This window comes from Ranitomeya imitator, chromosome 6, assembly GCF_032444005.1.
Source record: "Ranitomeya imitator isolate aRanImi1 chromosome 6, aRanImi1.pri, whole genome shotgun sequence".
In the NCBI taxonomy this organism is placed as follows: domain Eukaryota; kingdom Metazoa; phylum Chordata; class Amphibia; order Anura; family Dendrobatidae; genus Ranitomeya; species Ranitomeya imitator.
This window is the reverse complement of record NC_091287.1, coordinates 470,131,622-470,156,885: the sequence shown is the minus strand read 5'-3', so window position 1 is coordinate 470,156,885 and position 25,264 is coordinate 470,131,622. Positions and strand designations below refer to the sequence as shown.

The following is a 25,264-nucleotide window of genomic DNA, read 5'->3' as shown; positions in this document are numbered from 1 at the left end:
CTAGAGACGTCACTGGTGAGTCAGTGCTACCTATACACTGACACTATATACTATATACAGCGGTCCTGTGTACAATGTCACCAGTGATCACTGTATTACCTATACATTATATACAGAGCTCCTGTGTATAATACCACCAGTGATCTTTGTATTACCTCTACACAGACACTGCATACTAAGTACAGATCTCCTGTGAATACTGGCACTTATTGTGATAGTATTGTGTTTTTTTTTCTTTATTACTGATCAGTATTGTAGTATTCAGTCACTATGTGGTGGTAATATGTGGTCTGGAAATGGTGTTCTGGTATTTGTCCCTTGTATGTGCTATTTGGTCACCAAGTGGTGGTAATATGTGATCTGGTCATGGTGAGGCGGTATTTGTCCCTTGTATATAGTATTATTCGGTCACTATGTGGTCTGGTCATGGTGTGGTGGTGTTTCTTCCTGTATGTGATATTATTGGTCTTGGTATAGTGGATTCTGTTGTGTATGACGGTCATTTGTTCTCTCTGATATTAATTAATTAAAAGTCACAGGTTTGGCATGTGGGGGTGACACCATTAGGTCCAGTTTAAGTTCTACAAAACAGGGAAACTATTTTTGGTAAACTTTGTGTGTATTGAGCTCTAGCTATGCCTCTGCATAGATTCGCTCAAACCGGCAGGCGTAGGAAAGTCCACCATAACATCTTTAAGGGTTTCAGAAAGACCTTTTCTGAAAATAGCAGCCAGAGCCTCCACATTCCATTTAGTGAGCACAGACCATTTTCTAAATTTCTGGCAGTATAACTCTGCTGCTTCCTGACCTTGACACAAGGCCAACAGGGTTTTTTCTGCATGATCCACTGAATTAGGTTCGTCATACAATAATCCGAGTGCTTGAAAAAATGCATCTACATTCAAAAATGCCGGATCCCCTGTTTCAAGAGCAAAAGCCCAGTCTTGAGGGTCACCACGCAGCAAGGATATGATGATTTTCACCTGCTGAATGGGATCACCAGAAGAACAGGGTTTCAAAGCAAAAAACAATTTGCAGTTATTTTTAAAGTTCAAAAACTTGGATCTGTCCCCAAAAAACAAATCAGGAGTAGGAATTCTGGGCTCTAAAGCCGGAGTCTGGACAACATAGTCCTGGATACTCTGTATTCTTGCAGCAAGTTGATCCACACGAGAAAACAAACCCTGAACATCCATGCCAAAACATATATCCTGAACCACCCAGATATCAAGAGGAAAAAAAAAAAGACAAACCAAAGCACAGAAAAAAAAATGGTTCAGAACTTTCTTTTCCTTCTTTTGAGATACATTTAATTCATTTTTGGCCACTTGTACTGTTATGATCTGGTGGTTTAGGAACAACATGAGACAAGCTCTGAAGGAGGTGGTATCTGTACTGACCGCAAACCCTGAACCTAGCAGCGCAACTAAAAATAGCCGTGGGGGGTACCTGACGCTCCCTAGACCCCTCGGCACAGCCTAAGATCTAACTTCCCCTAAAAATGGAAATAGGAAACCTATCTTGCCTCAGAGAAAATCCCCAAAGGAAAGATAGCCCTCCACAAATATTGACGGTGAGAGGAGGGGAAAATAACTACGCAGAAATGAAATCAGATTTTAGCATAGGAGGCCAGTCTAGCTTGATAGATAGGACAGGAAAGGATACTGTGCGGTCAGTATAAAAACTACAAAACAATCCACACAGAGTTTACAAAATCTCCACACCTGACTAAAGGTGTGGAGGGTAAATCTGCTTCCCAGAGCTTCCAGCTAACAGAAAAAATCCATACTGACAAGCTGGACAAATATAGAATGCACAGAACAATAAGTCCACAACATGTGGACTGAAATGAGCAAAGCCAGAACTTATCTTTGCAGAACTGGTCAGGAAACCAGGAGAATCCAAGCAGAGATGTGAATCCAGCCAGGAAACATTGACAAGTGGCACAGGCTGAAGAAAGAGCCAGAATTAAATAGCGGACGATAAGTGGAGGCAGCTGATGACAGCTAACTCCAAGGAGCAGCCATACCACTAGAAACCACAAGAGGGAGCCCAAGAGCAGAACTCACAAAAGTGCCGCTTACAACCACCGGAGGGAGCCCAAGAGCGGAATTCACAACAGGAACCCATGCCGTTTTTTTTTTAATTATTTATTTAAATAATTAAAAAATACGGTGTGGGGACCCCTCTGTTCTTGATAACTAGCTTTGCGGAAGCTGACAGCTGAGGGTTGCAGCCCTCAGCTGTGAGTTTTGCCTGCCTGGTTAACAAAAATAGAGGGAACCCATGCTATTTTTTAAAAAATTATTTATATACCTTCGATCACAGAGGAGCGCTCACGTTGTCTTTTGACAGCGTGGGAATGGCGGCTCTCTGACCGGCGGGGATGATTTCACCGCCGATCAGTAGCAGTGTTTGCAGCTCTGTCATGCACATGACAACACGACAAACACCCGATGTTCGGGCAGCCGAACCCTAACAGTAATACAGACTTCCTGGTGAAGTCCATGTTCGGTGTCCCTGCTCGAACAATAGGTGTTCGGTACGGACGCCGAACTTCACTGTTTGAATTTGCCTATCTCTAACCATCACACCATGACCAGACCACATATCACTACCACATAGTGAGTGAATAATGCCACATACAGTGGGGCAAAAAAGTATTTAGTCAGTCAGCAATAGTGCAAGTTCCACCACTTAAAAAGATGAGAGGCGTCTGTAATTTACATCATAGGTAGACCTCAACTATGGGAGACAAACTGAGAAAAAAAATCCAGAAAATCACATTGTCTGTTTTTTTAACATTTTATTTGCACATTATGGTGGAAAATAAGTATTTGGTCAGAAACAAAATTTCATCTCAATACTTTGTAATATATCCTTTATTGGCAATGACAGAGGTCAAACGTTTTCTGTAAGTCTTCACAAGGTTGCCACACACTGTTGTTGGTATGTTGGCCCATTCCTCCATGCAGATCTCCTCTAGAGCAGTGATGTTTTTTGGCTTTTCGCTTGGCAACACGGACTTTCAACTCCCTCCAAAGGTTTTCTATAGGGTTGAGATCTGGAGACTGGCTAGGCCACTCCAGGACCTTGAAATGCTTCTTATGAAGCCACTCCTTCGTTGCCCTGGCGGTGTGCTTCGGATCATTGTCATGTTGAAAGACCCAGCCACGTTTCATCTTCAATGCCCTTGCTGATGGTAGGAGGTTTGCACTCAAAATCTCACGATACATGGCCCCATTCATTCTTTCCTGTACCCGGATCAGTCGTCCTGGCCCCTTTGCAGAGAAACAGCCCCAAAGCATGATGTTTCCACCACCATGCTTTACAGTAGGTATGGTGTTTGATGGATGCAACTCAGTATTCTTTTTCCTCCAAACACGACAAGTTGTGTTTCTACCAAACAGTTCCAGTTTGGTTTCATCAGACCATAGGACATTCTCCCAAAACTCCTCTGGATCATCCAAATGCTCTCTAGCAAACTTCAGACGGGCCCGGACATGTACTGGCTTAAGCAGTGGGACACGTCTGGCACTGCAGGATCTGAGTCCATGGTGGCGTAGTGTGTTACTTATGGTAGGCCTTGTTACATTGGTCCCAGCTCTCTGCAGTTCATTCACTAGGTCCCCCCGCGTGGTTCTGGGATTTTTGCTCACCATTCTTGTGATCATTCTGACCCCACGGGATGGGATTTTGCGTGGAGCACCTGATCGAGGGAGATTATCAGTGGTCTTGTATGTCTTCCATTTTCTAATTATTGCTCCCACTGTTGATTTCTTCACTCCAAGCTGGTTGGCTATTGCAGATTCAGTCTTCCCAGCCTGGTGCAGGGCTACAATTTTGTTTCTGGTGTCCTTTGACAGCTCTTTGGTCTTCACCATAGTGGAGTTTGGAGTCAGACTGTTTGAGGGTGTGCACAGGTGTCTTTTTATACTGATAACAAGTTTAAACAGGTGCCATTACTACAGGTAATGAGTGGAGGAAAGAGGAGACTCTTAAAGAAGAAGTTACAGGTCTGTGAGAGCCAGAAATCTTGATTGTTTGTTTCTGACCAAATACTTATTTTCCACCATAATATGCAAATAAAATGTTAAAAAAACAGACAATGTGATTTTCTGGATTTTTTTTCTCAGTTTGTCTCCCATAGTTGAGGTCTACCTATGATATAAATTACAGACGCCTCTCATCTTTTTAAGTGGTGGAACTTGCACTATTGCTGACTGACTAAATACTTTTTTGCCCCACTGTACAAGGGATACATACCACCACACCATGGCTGGACCACATATTACCACCACATAGTGACCGAATACTACCATACTAATCATTAATAAAAAAACCCACAATATTAATATTACCGTAAGTGCCATTATACAGAGGATTTCTGTACATAGTATACAGTGTATAGTGTCAGTGTACAGGTAAGACAGTGATCACCAGTGACATTATACACAGGAGCTCTGTATATAGTGTCGGCGTACAGGCAATACAGTGATCACCAGTGACATTATACACAGGAGCTCTGTATATAGCGTCAGTGTACAGGTAAGACAGTGATCACTAGTCACATTAAATACAGGAGCCCTGTTTATAGTGTCAGTGTAAAGATAATACAGTGATCACCAGTAACATTATACACAGGAGCTCTGTATATAGTGTACGTGTACAGGTAATACAGTGATCACTGATGGCATTATCCACAAGAGCTCTGTACATAGTATACAGTGTATAGTGTCAGTGTACAGGTAACATATTCAATCTTTGAACCAAAAAAATAGGAGCACAAGATAGAACCAATCATATAATCTAATAGAATTCAAGTAGACAACAACACAATCAACCTAAAGAAAAACCACTTGAAAAGGATGTAAATACCAAAATAAATCACAAACCAAATATGTTCAAAATATAAATAAGTTTATTAAGGACACCAATCCAATCAAACACACACAGTAAAAAACACGTAGGACAAATCTAAAAACTAAGGGAAACAGAGCACCACCAAAAGTCAGAACAAATTGCCTAAATCAGCATAGTTACATAGTTATTAAGGTTGAAGGAAGACTTTAAGTCCATCTAGTTCAACCCATAGTCTAACCTAACTTGCCCTAACATGTTGATCCAGAGGAAGGCAAAAAAAAACCCATGTGGCAAAGAGTAAGCTCCACCTTGGGGAAAAAAATTCCTTCCCGACTCCACATACGGCAATCAGACTAGTTCCCTGGATCAACGCCCTATCAAGGAATCTAGTGTATATACCCTGTAACATTATACTTTTCCAGAAATGTATCCAGTCCCCTCTTAAATTTAAGTAATGAATCACTCATTACAACATCATACGGCAGAGAGTTCCATAGTCTCACTGCACTGAAAGTAAAGAACCCGCGTCTGTTATTATGCTTAAACCTTTTTTCCTCCAAACGTAGAGGATGCCCCCTTGTCCCTGTCTCAGGTCTATGATTAAAAAGATCATCAGAAAGGTCTTTGTACTGTCCCCTCATATATTTATACATTAACATAAGATCACCCCTTAGTCTTCGTTTTTCCAAACTAAATAGCCCCAAGTGTAATAACCTATCTTGGTATTGCAGACCCCCAGTCCTCCAATAACCTTGGTCGCTGTTCTCTGTACCCACTCTAGTTCAGCTATGTCTTTCTTATACACCGGAGACCAGAACTGTACACAGTATTCTAAGGGTACCGTCACACAGTGGCATTTTGATCGCTACGACGGCACGATTTGTGACGCTCCAGCATCGTAACAATATCGCTCCAGCGACGTAGACTGCTGTCACACTTTGCAATGTACGACGCTGGAGCGATAATTTCATGACGTATGTGCGATGTAGAAGCCGTTGGTTACTATGCGCACATCGTATACAATATCGTGCACACCTTTGTTACACCATGCGATCATGCCGCCACAGCGGGACACTAGACGACGAAAGAAAGTTTCAAACGATCTGCTACGACGTACGATTCTCAGCGGGGTCCCTGATCGCAGGAGCGTGTCAGACACAGCGAGATCGCTGGAACGTCACGGATATATCGCTCAAACGTCACGAATCGTGCCGTCGTAGCGATCAAAATGCCACTGTGTGACGGTACCCTTAGTGTGGTCGAACAAGTGACTTTTATAGAGGTAAAATTATGTTCTCCTCATGAGCATCTATGCCTCTTTTAATGCATCCCATTATTTTATTTGCCTTTGTAGCAGCTGCCTGACACTGGCCACTAAATATGAGTTTGTCATCCACCCATACACCCAGGTCTTTTTCATTGACGGTTTTGCCCAGTGTTTTACAATTAAGCACATAATTATACATCTTATTACTTCTACCCAAGTGCATGACCTTACATTTATCCCCATTAAAGCTCATTTGCCATTTATCAGCCCAAGCTTCTAGTTTACATAAATCATCCTGTAATATAAAATTGTCCTCCTCTGTATTGATTACCCTGCAGAGTTTAGTGTCATCTGCAAATATTGAAATTCTACTCTGAATGCCCCCTACAAGGTCATTAATAAATATGTTAAAAAGAAGAGGGCCCAATACTGACCCCTGTGGTACCCCACTGCTAACCGCTACCCAGTCCGAGTGTGCTCCATTAATAACCACCCTTTGTTTCCTATCCCTGAGCCAGCTCTCAACCCACTTACACATATTTTCCCTTATCCCCATTATTCTCATTTTATGTATCAACCTTTTGTGTGGCACTGTATCAAAAGCTTTTGAAAAGTCCATATACACTACTTCCACTGGGTTCCTTTGGTCCAGTCCAGGACTTACCTCTCCATAGAAACTGATCAAATTAGTCTGACATGAACGGTCCCTAGTAAACCCGTGCTGATACTGGGTCATGAGGTTATTCCTCTTCAGATACTCCAGTATAGCGTCCCTTAGAATGCCCTCCAGGATTTTACCCACAGTAAAGGTTAAGCTTACTGGCCTAAAATTACCGAGTTCAGTTTTTGTTCCCTTTTTGAATATTGGCACCACATTTGCTATACGCCAGTCCTGTGGCACAGACCCTGTTATTATGGAGTCTTTAAAGATTAAAAATAATGGTCTATCAATGACTGTACTTAATTCCTGCAGTACTCGAGGGTGTATCCCATCCGGGCCCGGAGATTTGTCAATTTTAGTGATTTTTAGACGCCGCCGCACTTCCTGCTGGGTTAAGCAGGTTACATTTAATTGGGAATTTTTATCACTAGTCATTTTGTCTGCCATGGGATTTTCTTGTGTAAATACTGATGAAAAAAAGTCATTTAGCATATTGGCTTTTTCCTCATCCTCATCCACCATTTCACCCAGACTATTTTTAAGAGGGCCAACACTATCATTTTTTAGTTTCTTACTATTTACGTAGTTAAAGCATATACTTTGATACAAATCCAGCTGTCATAAATAGGGAAGTATACATTTCATGTCGCCAATCACACATTAATTATATAAGAATCCTATTATATCCGATCAGTATACCATAAAGTGCTTTAAGTAACAGGGTACATATAGCCCCAAATAACTTATAAGGTGCACATATTAGAATAATTTATAGTGATCCCCAGTGGGAGACTGGCCGAAGTAAAATGAGCACATATACTAACTGGTATTCATTTCCCTCGTGGTGCTGCTGCTATCCCGCACTCCAAAGTGCGATTAATTAATTAATTAATGTGTGATTGGCGACATGAAATGTATACTTCCCTATTTATGACAGCTGGATTTGTATCAAAGTATATGCTGATTTAGGCAATTTGTTCTGACTTTTGGTGGTGCTCTGTTTCCCTTAGTTTTTAGATTTGTCCTACGTGTTTTTTACTGTGTGTGTTTGATTGGATTGGTGTCCTTAATAAACTTATTTATATTTTGAACATATTTGGTTTGTGATTTATTTTGGTATTTACATCCTTTTCAAGTGGTTTTTCTTTAGGTTGAACATATTCAATCTGCTCACATCTCTAGATGATATACTTCATATTCATGCAGCACCAACCATCATCACTTCTTCCAGCCAGGACTCGTCTCTGCAGAAAATAACACAGCTATATAGAGCATATTACCTAATTTTTCCCCAACTTCTACAGTACGCCAGATGAAGAAAAAAAGAGACAGTGTTGCCCCAATGTAACTCCATACTGCCCCCTTGTCTCTCCATCCTGCCCCTGTCTTTCCATACTGGCCCCATGTACTGTATTTCCATACTGCCCCCATGTCTCTCCATCCTGCCCCATAGTTCTCCATCCTACACAAATGTCTCTCCATTTTGCCCCGTGGACTTCATTCTGTCCCCATGTGACTCCATCCTGCCCCCATTTCTCTCCATTCTGCCCCGTGTGACTTCATCTTGCCCGAAAGTCCATTCTGCCCTCATGTCTCTCCATTCTGCCCCATGTCTCTCCGCTCTGCCCCCTTGTCTCTCCATACTTCCCCCATGTCTCTCCATCCTGACCCCGTCTCTTGATTCTGCTCCGATGTCTCTCCATTCTGCCCCGTGTCTCTTCATTCTTCCCCATGTGACTCCATCATGCCCCATGCCTCTCCATTCTGCCCCCGTGCCTCTCTATACTGCCCCCATGTCTGTCCATTCTGCTCCCATGTCTGTTCATTCGGCCCCATGTCTATCCATACTGCCTCCAAGTTTCTCCATCCTGTTCCAATGTCTCTCTATTCTGCCCCGTCACTCTATCCTGCCCCGTGACTCCATCTCGCCCCATGTCTCTCCATTCTGCCCTCGTCTCTCCATTCTGCCCTCATGTCACTCCATCCTGCCCCGTGAGTCCATCTCGCCCCATGTCTCTCCATTCTGCCCTCGTCTCTCCATTCTGCCCTCATGTCACTCCATCCTGCCCCGTGACTCCATCGCGCCCCATGTCTCTCCATTCTGCCCTCGTCTCTCTATTCTGCCCCGTCACTCCATCCTGCCCCGTGACTCCATCTCGCCCCATGTCTCTCCATTCTGCCCTCGTCTCTCCATTCTGCCCTCATGTCACTCCATCCTGTCCCGTGACTCCATCGCGCCCCATGTCTCTCAATCCTGCCCCAGTGTCTCTCCATTCTGCCCTCGTGTCTCTCCATTCTGCCCTCATGTCTCTCCATCCTGCCCTTGTGTTTCTCCATACTGCCCCTGTGTCTCTCCATTCTGCCTCATGTGATTCCATCCTGGCCCCATGGCTCTCCATTCTGCCCCCCAATAGGATGGCTTTAGATAAAGAAAAAGTTTCTCCTTACCTGGCCGCGGTCCGTTAATTGTTGCGGGAAATATAGATTTTAACTGAATGTCCGACGAATGTTCAGTTACTGAATCGGTAGAATCCTGACGCTGGGGCCCGGAGAGCAGAAGAGAGCGGCCCCCTCTGCTCACCGGGCCCCACACGCCAGTAAGGATGGCGGCCCTGATTGTAATCATATTCATAATCATTTATTATGGTCATCTAATGTGTCTGTGATTTTTTGCAGGAGCTGTCAAGAAAAAGCAGAGAAATCAAGTTGGCACCCCCGGCTTCTTTATCATAGAAAACTGTATTTAGTCTTGTAATGTTTAATGTCTGCTGCTGTAGGAGGACAAATGAGAAGAAATTGTCTGGCTGAAACGCAGGGGATATTTTTATGCGTCGGTGTGAACTGAGCCCACAGGGGGCTCCGCGCTCTGACACAGCTGGGACACTTGTGTCGGTTCAGCTGTTTAAGTAAAGTTGACACAAAAAAAAAAGAAAATGTCAGTGAGGGAGGCAGTGAGGAAGGCTGTGAGGGAGGCTGTGAGAGCTGCCCGGGACGTGGGCGGGCTGTCTGGCGGGGAGTGGACGCGGAGCACTGACTGTGTGTGGCGTTGTTACTGCTCAGTACCAGACAGCGAACAAACATGGAGAGTACGGACCAAGGTGAGTGCTTGTGGTCAGTGCCCCTGATGAGCCGAGTGCGGGCACGGTGCCTGCTGGCTGAGCCTGCGCATCTGTGCACCGGCTGCTCTCCCGTTGGGCTGTGTAGTGGTAGATCGGTGCCTGCTTTACCTGCTTATTATACTGCAGGGTCACGTGACCAGATTTCCACTCGCGGATTGTCCTTCCCACGTCGTGGAATATTTTGTATGAAGTGTAACTTGTATATCCAGTACGGATCTGCGGCTTCTTATTTTCCGCTCTTGTATAGTTTATTCCTGACACGTGCTGGAGGCGATGGCTGCAGGCTCCTCACTTTCTCTGTGTGCTGTTTTTTGTCTTTAACCCTTGACCTTCTGCACCTGCCCCCCAGTTGCTGGTGATGTGCGGCCCCTGCGCTGACAGCTGTGGGCAGACGGGCTGTGACCCCGGTGCTGGGGGCCTGCGGGTGTGTGGCTGCACCCACAGTGTTTGTGGAGTGGGCTGTCTGTGTTTATGTGCAGGATTCTTGCGGTTCGGTTTATTTGGAAATCGCATGTCTGATTCCTGAGGTCAGGCTGTCTTCGCTGACGGATTACATGAGGTCTGTGCGCTCTGCCCAGTGTGGTGTTATTGGTGAATATCGCTGGGGTATATAGTGCAATGTGTGGTGTTTAACTCCAGACCCAAAATATGCAGCAAAGGAACAGAATATCCACTGCTCCAACACCGACCGACGCGCTCATCAGTGTCACCCCAGTCACTTATAATTAGAGACGACGATCTGTCAATTTCAGAAGCAGAAACCATTAAGAATAAATTACTCCTGGTTTGGTGCTCAGGGGAGGCAGATGTGTACTCGGGGGAGGCAGGCGTGTGGGGCAGGGGGAGGCAGATGTGTAGTCGGGGAGGCAGATGTGTAGTCGGGGAGGCAGATGTGTACTCGGGGGAGGCAGGCGTGTGGGGCAGGGGGAGGCAGATGTGTACTCAGGGGAGGCAGATGTGTACTCAGGGGAGGCAGATGTGTACTCAGGGGAGGCAGGCGTGTGGGGCAGGGGGAGGCAGATGTGTACTCAGGGGAGGCAGATGTGTACTCAGGGGAGGCAGATGTGTACTCAGGGGAGGCAGGCGTGGGGGGCAGGGGGAGGCAGGCGTGTGGGGCAGGGGGAGGCAGATGTGTGGGGCAGGGGGAGGCAGATGTGTACTCGGGGGAGGCAGATGTGTACTCGGGGGAGGCAGATGTGTACTCGGGGGAGGCAGATGTGTACTCGGGGGAGGCAGATGTGTACTCGGGGGAGGCAGATGTGTACTCGGGGGAGGCAGATGTGTACTCGGGGGAGGCAGATGTGTACTCGGGGGAGGCAGATGTGTACTCGGGGGAGGCAGGCGTGTGGGGCAGGGGGAGGCAGATGTGTAATAGGGGGAGGCAGATGTGTACTCAGGGGAGGCAGATGTGTACTCAGGGGAGGCAGATGTGTACTCAGGGGAGGCAGGCGTGTGGGGCAGGGGGAGGCAGATGTGTACTCGGGGGAGGCAGATGTGTACTCGGGGGAGGCAGATGTGTACTCGGGGGAGGCAGATGTGTACTCGGGGGAGGCAGATGTGTACTCGGGGGAGGCAGATGTGTACTCGGGGGAGGCAGATGTGTACTCGGGGGAGGCAGATGTGTACTCGGGGGAGGCAGATGTGTACTCGGGGGAGGCAGATGTGTACTCGGGGGAGGCAGATGTGTACTCGGGGGAGGCAGATGTGTACTCGGGGGAGGCAGGCGTGTGGGGCAGGGGGAGGCAGATGTGTAATAGGGGGAGGCAGATGTGTAATAGGGGGAGGAAGATGTGTACTCAGAGGAGGCAGATGTGTACTCAGGGGAGGCAGATGTGTACTCGGGAGGCAGGCGTGTGGGGCAGGGGGAGGCAGATGTGTACTCAGGGGAGGCAGGCATGTGGGGCAGGGGGAGGCAGATGTGTACTCAGGGGAAGCAGGCGTGTGGGGCAGGAGTAGGCAGATGTGTACTCAAGGAGGCAGGTGTGTGGGGTAGGCAGATGTGTACTCGGGCAGGCAGGCGTGTAATTGGGGGAGGCAGATGTGTACTTGGGCAGGCAGGCGTGTGGGGCAGGGGGAGGCAGGCGTGTGGGATCGGGGGAGGCAGGCGTATGCTCGGGGGAGGCAGGCATGTGGGGAGGCAGATGTGTACTCGGGGAGGCAGATGTGTACTCGGGGAGGCAGATGTGTACTCGGGGAGGCAGTCTTGTGGGGCAGGGGGAGGCAGGCATGTGTTGGGCAAGTGTGTGGGCAAGATGAGGCAGGCGTGTGGGGCAGGCAGATGTGTACTCGGGGAGGCAGGCATGTGGGGCAAGTGTGTGGGCAAGATGAGGCAGGCGTGCGCGTAGGGAGGGCCACCCCCAAAAAAATGTTTTTTTCAGGTGGTGCCTCCTAGGGCTGTTCTCACACACCCGTTTTAGTCTCCGCATTTCTCAAACATGGATCGCTTTTCTCTCGTGTCGCCCTGTGTTACATCCATTTTTCTATCATCACATTTTAAAAACCGATGCAGAAGACTTTTTTTGTTTATTCAGTTTCCATTGACTCTTAATGGCTCAGTGAATATCGGATGTTATATTGCGGTACGCAGTCTTCCTTGCAGTTTTAATGGATCTCTGTGAACTTTAATGGCCGAGTCTGAGCTGCAGAACGGATGAGAATGTTCCATGCTCTGAGTCTCCTGGATCGGATACATTTATCCAGTTGTTAAACTGATGTTGGTAAGAATCAATAAGGCTGTGCTATAACGAGTCTCCCACAGACCAGTACAATGGATGTTAAGTAAATAAGGCAGCACACTGCAGCGCTAGAACATACAAACTTGAAAAACGAAATTTGAACTGCATTACTGCACTAGAAATATGAAAAATGAGAGCGTTTAGCGCATAAAAATGGCCAATTTTATGTGTACCTGATAGCCCCTTTACGGCATCTCTCTTATACCAGGTCCTAAACTTGCCTTTCCTCGCTGAGAATAAACGTCTCCATCTGTACCCATTCAGATGGAGACGTTTATTCTCTTCTGATTAGTTTGTCTTTCCTCATGGGCAGGCATTGCAGGACCTTAGGTATCCATGTTAACGACCACTGATCTAGTAACAGTTAGCTAGTTGCTAGTGGTCGTAACCATGGAAATCTAAAGTCCTGCAAAGCCTGCACACGAGGAAAGACATAGCAAATCAGAAAAACTATACAACATTCTTAAGTGGAGGTATTTACTAATATTATTATTATTATTACACCTAGTACATATTGGGATAGGATTTTGGAGATGGGAATACCCTTTTAAAGGGAACCTGTCACCCCGTTTTTTGAGATTGAGCTATAAATACTGTTAAATAGGGCCTGCGCTGTGTGTTCCTATAGTGTATGTAGTGTACCCCGATTCCCCATGTATGCTGAGAAATAACTTACCAAAGTCGCCGTTTTCGCCTGTCAATCAGGCTGGTCAGGTCGGGAGGGCGTGGTGACATCGCTGGTTCTTCCTCAGCTTTACGTTGGTGGCGTAGTGGTGAAGACACAGCGCGCGATCTGCGCTGTCATCCCTTTCGTCGGTGGGGGCGGCCATCTTCCTGGGGCCGCGCGTGCGCAGATCGAGTGCTCTGCTGCACGGGGCTTCAGGAAAATGGCCGCGGGATGCCGCGCGTGCGCATTAGAGATCGCGGCGGCCATTTTCCCAAAGCCGAGTTTGCATCTCGGCTTTGGGAAAATGGCCGCCGCGATCTCTAATGCGCACGCGCGGCATCCCGCGGCCATTTTCCTGAAGCCCCGTGCAGCAGAGCACTCGATCTGCGCACGCGCGGCCCCAGGAAGATGGCCGCCCCCACCGACGAAAGGGATGACAGCGCAGATCGCGCGCTGTGTCTTCACCACTACGCCACTACGCCACCAACGTAAAGCTGAGGAAGAACCAGCGATGTCACCACGCCCTCCCGACCTGACCAGCCTGATTGACAGGCGAAAACGGCGACTTTGGTAAGTTATTTCTCAGCATACATGGGGAATCGGGGTACACTACATACACTATAGGAACACACAGCGCAGGCCCTATTTAACAGTATTTATAGCTCAATCTCAAAAAACGGGGTGACAGGTTCCCTTTAAGAGCTGTCGTGTGATTTAAGTGTTTGCTTATTTTTTTTTTTATTTTTAAGCAATGTACAATGGTTTTTTCTCTAGTCACCTTCCACGACGGCATATGGAGGTTGTCTCTTTGCCCTAATGGGGAACAGGAAACACAGAGAGGTTTAAAAGGACCTCCCACCTCCCACCTGCCAGTGTCTTTCCTGTTCCCCATGGGACAGGGAGAGGTCTCCAGGTGCTGTTGTGGCCGGCGACTGCGGTACCTTTGTGCAGGCTCTGCCTGTTGTAGCCGGGCAGCTGGTGGTCGCGTTCCGCCTCCTCCCCTGCTGCTCCCGTCGTCCTGCTATGCAGGTGCCTCAGGGACCCCCTCCCGGCCTTCCCGCGCCCCCACGAGGGCAAAGCAGGCCTGGGATCCCTCGCCGGGCTCCTCCATGAGCTGCTCAGCGTTCTCCCCCTCCATTGCCGGCTCGGCGTTCTGGATGTGACGTCGGCGGTCTCGCGCGTCGCTTCCGGTCCCTCGTTCTCCTGGAAGCCGCTTCTTCCGGGTTCGCCGGCCGGCGTGTCGGACTGATGGCGTCCCCTCACATGGATCCCGGAGGGGGAGGGGGAACTGCTGATTGCTGGACGCAGGTGCGGACAGCGTTCTTAAACCCTGCTGAACCACCACTGAGGTAAGACTAATTTTCCCAGTATGGATGGTTCCTTGTGCCCTGCATCTGCGGAGCCCAGCGCTACCCCTGCTACAGTAAGTGTTTTGCAGGGATAGGATCCGGGAGGTAGTACCTATAGGGGGTTTTAATGTCCTCACTCCCCTCTCCCTTGTCATTTCAGGGAGAGAAGTCTGCCCCTAAAGCCGCTATTAAAAAGAAGTGCCCAGTCTGTTCTACTAAATTCCCTCTTAACTGGGGCAAAAGACTCTGCCAGCTATGTACTGACAAGATTGTAAAAGCTGAGCAACCATCTCTGCTGGATGAAATTCGCTCCTTAGTAAAACAGGAGGTGCAATCTTCGTTAGCAGCTTTTACTACTCCTCCACCTCCGCCGCCGCATTCCCCAGCTAAAAAGAGAAAAATTCAGGCGGTCGAATCAGACTCTGATTCAGACCTCTCCCATACTTCATCTGTGGGCTGGGAAGATCCTGTATCACCTAAAGCTGAGGTCAGGAAATACCTCTTTTCCTCAGATTACATTGAGGATTTAGTATCTGCTGTCCGTAATACTATGGGCCTAGAAGAGGAATATGAGCCACAGTCCGTACAGGATCAGATGTTTGGCGGACTCAGATCGGAGAAAAGAGTGGGGTTCCCGGTGCACGCTAACATTGTTAGTATGGTTAATCAGGAATGGGAACAGCCTGAGAAACGCCTCACTACCCCTGCAGAAATGAAGCATAGATTTCCTCTAGAGGGTGAAGTAATCAAATTGGACATTCCAAAGGTGGATGTGCAGGTGGCTAGAGTCGCCAAAAGAACAGCACTCCCTTTTGAGGATTCCTCACAATTAAAGGATCCTATGGACAGAAAGATTGAAAGCCTCCTAAAAAAGTCTTGGGAAACTTCAACGTCTATCCTTAAGGCCAATGTCGCTTCCACTTGTGTTGCCAGGGCCCTCTCCTGCTGGCTGGAGAAATTAGAGTCTCATATATCTCAGGGTACCCCGAGAGGTGAATTATTAGATTCACTTCCCATCCTGCATAGAGCCTCTGGGTTTCTGGCTGACGCTTCTCTGGAATCTGTTAGAGTGGCCGCCAGATCTCTCGTACTCTCCAACTCTGCTAGAAGAGCCCTCTGGCTTAAAATATGGAGCGGTGATATCACTTCAAAAGCCAAGTTGTGTGCTATACCTTTTAAGGGAGATTATGTTTTCGGTCCAGCCTTAGACGATATTCTTGACAAGGCTACTGACAAGAAAAAGGCACTCCCGGAGCAAAAACAACCGAGAAAACGGTTTTTTCGTGCCCCACAGTCTCAGCCCCCTCAAAGAGGGAAAGGCAAAACCGGCAGGTGGAGTTACGCCAAAGGTAGAGGGAAAAATATTTTTGTCCCCCAGCAGCAGCAGCAACAGTCCCAACAGGACAAGCAATGACTCCGACCCGGTAGGGGGGAGACTCTCAAAATATGTGGGTCAGTGGGAAAATATCACCAGTTCCCACTGGGTCCTCAATGTCATCAAGGAGGGCCTATTAATAGAGTTAATTTCTTCCCCCCCTCAGGGTCTGAAAGTTACTACCCTTACGTCTTCAAGAGATCACAATTTGTTGACATTGGGTCTCAGAGATCTTATGAAATCAAATGTGATCTCACCAGTTCCACATCTGGAACAAGGAAAAGGACATTATTCCCGTCTATTCTTAGTACCCAAACCCTCAGGGGACGTAAGAATTATTATAAACCTAAAAGGTCTAAACCGACATGTGAAATATCGCAAGTTCAAGATGGAGTCTGTAAGATCTGCAATTCCTCTGATAGGACATCAGTCCTTTATGGCAACCATCGACCTAAAGGATGCATATTTTCACATTCCTATCCACCCGAGACACAGAAAATACCTCAGGTTTGCGATACGGGGGAGTCATCGAGTGGAGCACTATCAGTATGGAGTCCTTCCCTTCGGCATTTCCTCAGCACCAAGGGTATTCTCCAAGATCATGGCAGAGGCAGTGTCATTTATCCGGAGTCAAGGTGTCTGTATAGTGCCCTACTTGGACGATCTACTGGTAGTTGCCCCCACCGAGATGACCCTGATATCCCATGTGTCAACCACTTTGGAGATATTGAAGTCTCTGGGTTGGATTCCAAACATGAAGAAGTCTCAGCTTCAACCCTCAAGAACCAGAAAGTTCTTGGGGGTGGTTCTGGACTCAACAAAACAGATGTCCTTTCTCCCAGACGATCACAGGCTACCATTAGTAGCAAAAGTCAGAAAATTCAAGGAGATGAGATGTCCTACTCTTCGAGAAGGAATGTCTCTCTTAGGCTCCATGACAGCCTGTATACAATCAGTGGCTTGGGCTCAAGCTCACTCCAGAATTCTCCAAACCCACATTCTAGACAGGTGGGATGGTCAACCTGGCACTCTAACAAGAAGGATTCACACACCAGGTCGAGTGAAAGCATCCTTAACATGGTGGATGAATTCCAGAAACCTCCTGAAGGGGGTGAGCTGGATTCAGCTCCCGATAACTACGATCAAGACAGATGCCAGCAGGAGAGGCTGGGGAGCCATAGTAAATCATGTTCCTTACCAAGGTCTTTGGAACCAGTCGATCAGCGAGAAATCGTCAAATTTCAGAGAACTCAAAGCTGTGGAAGAGGCCCTGTTAGCAGCAAGCCGTCAGATTTCCGGTCAACATGTCCAGATCTATTCAGACAACATGACCACGGTGGCGCATATCAGGCGTCAGGGCGGCACAAAATTCCTCAGTTTGAAAAAGATCTCCGCTCGAATTTTTTATTGGGCCGAGAAACACTTACTGTCACTGACAGCAATTCATCTAAAAGGGACTGCAAATATTCAAGCAGACTACCTGAGTCGCCAGGACATTCATCCTGGCGAGTGGAGCCTGGACCTTCAAACGTTCAATATGCTAGTACAAAAGTGGGGTCTTCCAGAAGTCGACCTCTTTGCCTCTCACCAGAACGCAAGTCAAAACCTTTTTTTCCTTGAACCCAAGAGGCAATCCCAGAGGAGTGGATGCCCTAGTCCAAGATTGGCACTTCCAGCTTGTCTACGCATTTCCACCAATCCCAATCCTGGCAAAGGTTCTAAGGAAGATACGAATAGAAGGAACTCCGACTATCCTGATAGCCCCTTTTTGGCCCAAAAGAAGTTGGTTCAACTTGATCATCCAACTACAAGTGGATGGACCAGTAATGTTACCTCTAAAAAACGATCTCCTCTCTCAGGGTCCTATTCTCCATGCAGACCCTCAGAAATGGAATTTAGCGGCGTGGTTACTGAAGCCCAGGTCTTGAAAGCAAAAGGACTATCGGACTCTGTCATAGCTACTCTCCAAAAATCGAGAAAGCCAGTAACCAACGCCATCTACAACAAAATCTGGAAAAAGTTTTCGTCTTTTTGTCTACCTAACCTTCCAGACCCTCTCAAGCCTAATATACCTAACATCTTAGATTTTTTGCAAAAAGGCTTAGGAATGGGTCTTAGGCCCAGTACTCTCAGAGTCCAGGTCTCGGCACTTAGCTCCTTTTTTGATCAAGATCTAGCAGGCCATCGCTGGATCAAAAGATTTTTAACATCAGCAACTAGGATGAATCCTAGAAAACAGATAATAGTTCCCCCATGGGATCTGAATGTGGTGCTTCAAGGTCTTACAGGCCCGCCTTTTGAACCTTTTTCCTCCTGCTCTCTTCAAAATCTTGCATACAAAACTGTGTTTTTGGTAGCCATAACTTCGGCTAGAAGAGTGGGTGAACTACAAGCCTTATCTATAAGAGAGCCGTATCTTCTAGTGAGAGATGACTCAATAGTACTTCGTCTAGATCCTTCTTTTCTTCCAAAGGTAGTCTCTGATTTTCATCGTTCCCAAGAGATTGTTCTACCAACCTTTTGCCATAGTCCTGCAAATTCGGAAGAAAGAAGATTCAACACTCTGGACGTCCGACGTATTGTGCTGCAATACTTAGATCAGACCCGTGCTTTCAGAATCGATCATAACCTCTTTGTCCATCCCTCTGGGCAAAATAAGGGTAAAAAAGTAGCTAAAAGTACCATTGCTACATGGATCAAAAAGGCTATAACGGAAGCCTACCTTGCTCAAAACAAAATACCTCCAGTAGGGATCAAGGCCCATTCAACAAGATCTACGTCAGTCTCCTGGGCAGAAAGAGCAGGTGCATCCCCAGAGCAGATCTGCAGGGCAGCAACGTGGTCTTCACTTCATACTTTCTCTAAACATTACAGATTAGATGTATTGTCCAATAAGGACTTAGTCTTCGGCCGTAAAGTTCTGCAGGCCGTTGTCCCTCCCTAGTGCCAAATTAGTTGGTATTCCTCCATATGCCGTCGTGGAAGGTGACTAGAGAAAATAGAATTATTCTTACCGTTAATTCGGTTTCTAGGAACCTTCCACGACGGCACTAATTTCCCACCCGATATATATTCCTGGATTAGTTCTGGGATTCGGAAGGTAAACCGGTGCTATGGGTTCAGTTGTAAGTCACTGGCAGGTGGGAGGTGGGAGGTCCTTTTAAACCTCTCTGTGTTTCCTGTTCCCCATTAGGGCAAAGAGACAACCTCCATATGCCGTCGTGGAAGGTTCCTAGAAACCGAATTAACGGTAAGAATAATTCTATTTTTTTTATCATCGGTCGCCAGAATACCTTGTGGACTGGAATGTATTTTTTTGTGGACATATAATAGGTGATCACTTGTTGACTGATGCGGTTCGAACCAACAGCGATCTGCAGAACAGGACACTTCTCTCCCCATCAGACTAGAGCGCTAGGCCGCGTGCTCCACTGCTGATCCATTCATTCCAATGAGGCTGCCCAGCGCTGCACTTGCCATTTTCTTTTCTCCCCATAGAGAATGAATGGAGCGACAGTCGGCTCTGTCCTTCCGCTCTATTTTGTCATCAGAATAACGTATCTCGGTTTTGTTATTCCGATCTGTGAGGGCCCCAGCGGCCGGACACCCACCGATCAGCAAGTTAGAACCTATCCTGGTGTTCGGTGCGCTGTCTTAAGTGTTTATACTGCTTCCAGCTGATCGTACCTGTCCATGCGATAATCACAGGTGTATTGCTTGTCATCGTATCTGACTAAGCAGGTGTAGACAAGTGCGCATACCACAGAGGCGGCCCAGCCAGATGCGATGTGGCTCGTGCTGGCCTCAGGCGCTGTACGCCCTTTCCTGTGTGTAGTAACAAACTATAGAGGGTGAATTCAAGAGGTTGTGCTGCCTTCTTTATGGCACTGGTGAGAATATGTGACTTTGTGGGGCCGAAAAATGACACTTTGGGTCACAGTTCTCGCTGTATTTCGTTAAAGGGATTGTCCACTACTAGACATAACCGTGTCATGTGACCCAGCATTGATATCACGGTGCCAGTCTGAGGTAATTTTAGCATTTTTGCACCACCACTTTGACTGACTGCTCCTTTGCCAGTAGTCTCAGACCATAGAGCCTCCTTAGTCCAGCAGGAGGACGTGGCACTGGGTGGGGAGTAGAGCTGGAGTGACATAGACATTAGATCTACTATAGCCCTTCAGTCTCCTATGTATATTAATTCACACACTGATTTCTCAGTAACAGAGGACTGGCCGTGTAAAGGTATTTCTCGTTGAAAGAGTTAAATGCGCAAATTGTTTTGGGGGGTGAAATCCTGCTGACAGACTCCCTTTTAAATGCAATCGGTGTCGCTGCACAGGGGCTCAGGAGGTCCACTGCTAGAAAAAAAGCAGCTAGTAGCTTCTTAAAAGGAGGCAATCATCCAGAAATGACATTTTATTTATATGCGGTTTTGTTACATGTATTTTACCACATTTTAGAAAAAAAATTTCATATTACAATTTTTTTTTTTTTTTAATAAAAAAGTAATCTTGCAATTTTCAGAGGATTACTCATACTAACTTGTCTTGTCATATCAATAGGTGGTGTCACAGCTCACCTGCTCCTCCACCCTGCACATGGTTATTAGGTGCTTCAGTACAAAACATGGGGTTTTGGGGTCTTGCCATCTTGCCATTTTGGTTATGTACATGTGGTGGTCCCTGAAACAGTAGGAAACTAGTCTAAAGCCCCCATGTTCATTGGATCAATGCCTGCTGAATGTGCCATATCTGCGGATTCGGTCGACTGTTTGTGTATGGGGGCGCCGGATAACTCCTTGTCGGAGAGTAAAGGATGGCATGCTTTGTGGTGGCTCTCTAGAAGAGAATGCAGGAGTGCTCATCTGAACAAGTGCTCCTGTGTAGGAGAATGCTGAGGTGGCCACCAGCTGAGCGATCGCCCTAAAGCGTCGTTCAACCATTTTTTGTGTATAGTGGTTATACTAAAATGGTTTAAAACAGGTTTTTATGTTACAGAATTTAAACAATGGGTAATTTTCTGATGATGGATTCCCTTTTAAAGAATTGGTTAAATGATTGGCCAACTATCTAATGTGTATAGGAGCAGTCTGACTGCCGCTACCAGATGATGTCAGGAGACCTAAAGATCAGCTACCAGATGATGTCAGGAGACCTAAAGAGTAGACTGTTGGAATTCCATCGTCCAATCAGTTTGGATCAGAGAGAGAAGCTGCTACCAGATAATTACTTCAGCCGCTCTCGCTGAGAAAAATGAGAGCTTCTGGCTGAGTGGTCCTGTATTTGAGGGACGATAGATTGCTGCCAGTTGAATTGTGTATGGCCAGATTGCATTATCTATTAGATTGTATTTCAACTGAGTCTGTCAGGATATATCTCCCTATCGCGCTAATTACTGACATGAGGAAACCAATTACAGACATGGTCCGCAATCAGGCTGTGCTCGGGCTGTCTTCACAAGAATATAAGAATGCCCTCAATGTCGCTTTAGAAATTGTGGGAGCTCGCTGAACTACAGCACATGACCGCCAGACTACTTGCCTGGCCATGGACGGCCCACTGGGCGCTTGTGACCTAATTAGCATAAATATTACACATTTGTTTTCTTATTAGCTTTATTCAGACGAGCGTCATGTGTTCTATGTACCACAGGATGAGACCAAACAAACCCACTATGGCCAACGTACCAGTGCACATGGTCAATTTTCCAGATCTATGGTCTGCATTAGAAAAAAACCCATCGCAGCCTGCACTACTTTGTCCGTTATTCAGACAAGAATAATGCATGGAACATGAAGGCTGCACCAGCACCGGAGCTACCGCCTCACCAGCACCGTTGCTACCGCCTCAGCAACACCGGAGCTCCTGCAACCCTCAACCTACTGTCTCCTTCCCCATAATCCTGTAGAATGTAAGCCCGCAAGGGCAGGGTCCTCGCCCCTCTGTATCAGTCCGTCATTGTTAGTTTGTTTACTGTATGTGATATTTGTAACTTGTATGTAACCCCTTCTCATGTACAGCACCATGGAATCAATGGTGCTATATAAATAAATAAATAAATAATAATAATAATAATAAAATACCTTTTGGCAATGCAGATGAGCGCAAAGAACCAGTCAAGTCCTCAATTGGCCATCTCGGTAGGCCAAATTGCCAATAAAACTGGCCTTACCAAGATCAGAAAAATCTGGTTATACACTCCTTTAGGGAGCTAATTAATTTCATAGGTAGGCTGGGGATTCACAGCAATTTTGGTCACGACACAGGTTGCATGCCCAAAAATTGCTTTATTCCTCTGAATGGGGTTATATTATGACCCACAAGGTACAGCAACCACTACAAGCAAGTTTCAAAAAATCTGACTGGTTACAACTTTTTGTGACTTTTTCTTTCTTTATATTTTTCTTGGCTGCGCGACTTGTCACTGCTAAACTTTTGGTGTAGTCAGAGTCCAACTGTTGTATCATTAGAGGTTTATCTGGGAGTCCTATGATGAGCTGTTGGCGTACAACAGGGCTCTCAGAGCTGATGTTAGATTTTATTTTTCTACCAACCTATTCTGCAGCACTTTTACAAATTGTATCTGTTTATTTTTTCTTATGTACATCTATATTTTGTGGTTTATATCCCATCCATCTGATCTAATAGAAACCGCAGAATTCAGTTGTTCTGATTTGTCAATACTTACAGCAGGAAATGTTAAAACGTAATTTACTGTGTGATTCAGCCGCCTGGAATTTCTTCCTTTATCATCTAATCTTTTGTCAAGACTCATATTATCTCTGGTATTGTCCTTCACTGTATCATTATCCAATCAATACCTGGACTTTAGGACATAGCTATAGCACTTGTTCTTCAGACGTATCCTCCACGAGTGGTATGATACAAGGGTCCACAATACCCGTATGGCACAAAGTCATATGTTGGCGTGAAAGATGTAAGTGGCCTCAGGATCAATTCCAAATATTTTATTTCATTAAACGATCTGCGCAATGCAATACTAGCCTGGGCTAAGGCCTGAGCGAGGGGCAGCTACAGCTCGGGACCCCACCCAACAACGAGAGTGACAGTCGGGATGTTGAGATCACTGTAGTGTGGAATCGGAGGCATTGTATTCAAGATCTGTGTAATATATATCCTGGATCAACTGCTTCCGTGAGTCTTGAGGACTAATACATGTTCTTTCAATTTCTTAATATCATAGAAGGTGTTTGTCCCTGTCAGACTTACCTGAGACTGCCTTTGCCAAGCCAAGGAGGTAATGTTCCTCTATCTTACACCAATGCGAGAAGCCATTGTTTGATTTTCTAAGTAGGACTGAAGAATGGAGGTGAGGTCATGTTGAGAATTTTACTGATAATGCCGAACTAACCACTGAGTTTTGTTTTGTTTTGTTTAGTAGTAAGAATTTTAAAAGGCCCAGAAGATTTAGTGTAAGCTGCACATTTATAGACGCCTTGGCCATGTGGCTTCTAAAGGTACCTTCACACTGATCAACTTTCCAACGATCACGACCAGCGATACGACCTGGCCGTGATCGTTGGAAAGTCCTTGTGTGGTCGCTGTCACACAGATAGCTCTCCAGCGACCAACGATGCCGAAGTCCCCGGGTAACCAGGGTAAACATTGGGTTACTAAGCGCAGGGCCGCGCTTAGTAACCTGATGTTTTCCCTGGTTACCATTGTAAAAGTAAAAAAAAAAAAAAACACTACATACTCCCATTCCGATGTCTGTCACGTCCCTCGCCCTCAGTTTCCCGCACTGACTGTGTGAGCGCCGGCCGTAAAGCAGAGCACAGCGGTGACGTCACCGCTGTGCTTTACGGCCGGCGCTCACAGTCAGTGCGGGGAAGCTGACGGCCAGGGACGTGACAGACATCGGAATGTGAGTACGTAGTGTTTTTTTTTTTAAACTTTTACAATGGTAACCAGGGTAAACATCGGGTTACTAAGCGCGGCCCTGCGCTTAGTAACCCGATGTTTGCCCTGGTTACCCGGGGACTCATCGCTGGATCGGCGTCACACACGCCGATCCAGAGATGACAGCGGGTGACTTGACGACAAAATAAAGTTCTGGACTTCTAGCTCCGACCAACGATGTCACAGCAGGATCCTGATTGCTGCTGTGTGTCAAACACAACGAGATCGCTATCCAGGACGCTGCAACGTCACAGATCGTTATCATTCAAAAGTTGCTCAGTGTGACGGTACCTTAAGTTGTCTATTTCAGGTTTAGTAAATGCGCGGTTATATATCCTGTCTTTTTAATGAATGATTTTGTAAAGCAGACCATCGGCTTTGTAGTTTCTTTCAAATCACCGGTGTTTTGTGAGTGGATCTAGAGCCAAATATTTAATTTTCCTACATCTCCGCCGCAGGAGCAATGAAGCATTACATGGACCAGTTATCAACCATTGTCCTATAAATGTATTGCACAGATGCACCAAGTCCTGTATAGCAAGAGGTGATCTTTGTAGTCGCTGTTGATGATACGCAAGATGAGAGAAGACACGTGTTAATTAAAAACTCCTTCACAGGGTGTTTTTAAAATGAGCTTTCTAGATAGGACAACCCCCACCTGTCTTCCTATCTATGGTTTCTTCTAACCCACTCTGCAATATGTTTCCTTACTCATCTTGAAACTAACAGAAAAGTAGTCATCAACTTTTCCCGAATCAGTACATGCAAGAAAGTGATGCAGGTGGGCCGGTGTGTAGCATTCAGAGTGAAAGTGTCCCATTTACAGGGACTACCCCTTCACATGTCATTATCATTAAGGTCTTCTCTCTTGTAAAATTCTTTATTATATGAAATTTTAAAGAAAAAGTGCATCAGGGAACTAAATGTACACAGGTTGCATGGCTTTGTCATTGGTAAATTCCTCCAGTGCTGGTAAACTCTTATTTCAGTAGTGATTGCTTACATACAGCTATAGATGCCGTGTGATTGCAGGGTGTATATATTGTATTTGCTGTAACCAAATGGGAAACCTCGGCCTCCAAATCCCAAACTCTGAGTATAACGTGTACGTACCATGTTGTGGACTCGAGAACATATTGGTAACATACCCCAGCGACCAAGGATGATCCTTAATACTAAAGTCGTTATACATGTGGCTCTCCAGGTGAAGGAGCGAAACATGGTCCTGATGAAGGCTCATCTATGAATACCTCTACATGTGCCTTGAATATAATTTTGCCTTCGATGCATTTTCGAGTGTTGTCTT

At 46.3% G+C, this 25,264-nt stretch overlaps 1 protein-coding gene across 2 annotated transcripts in view; it reads left to right on the top strand.

Moving 5' to 3' along the window:
- Positions 1 to 9,738: 9,738 nt before the first annotated feature.
- The window catches only part of TPD52 (tumor protein D52), a 127,449-nt gene continuing 111,923 nt past the window's right edge, over positions 9,739 to 25,264 (top strand). For both annotated transcript variants that reach the window (XM_069731519.1, XM_069731518.1), the window contains exon 1: positions 9,739 to 9,889. In XM_069731519.1, the coding sequence (XP_069587620.1) occupies positions 9,871 to 9,889 (19 nt within the window). In that variant the 5' untranslated portion in view covers positions 9,739 to 9,870. The remainder of the gene's footprint in view (positions 9,890 to 25,264) is intronic.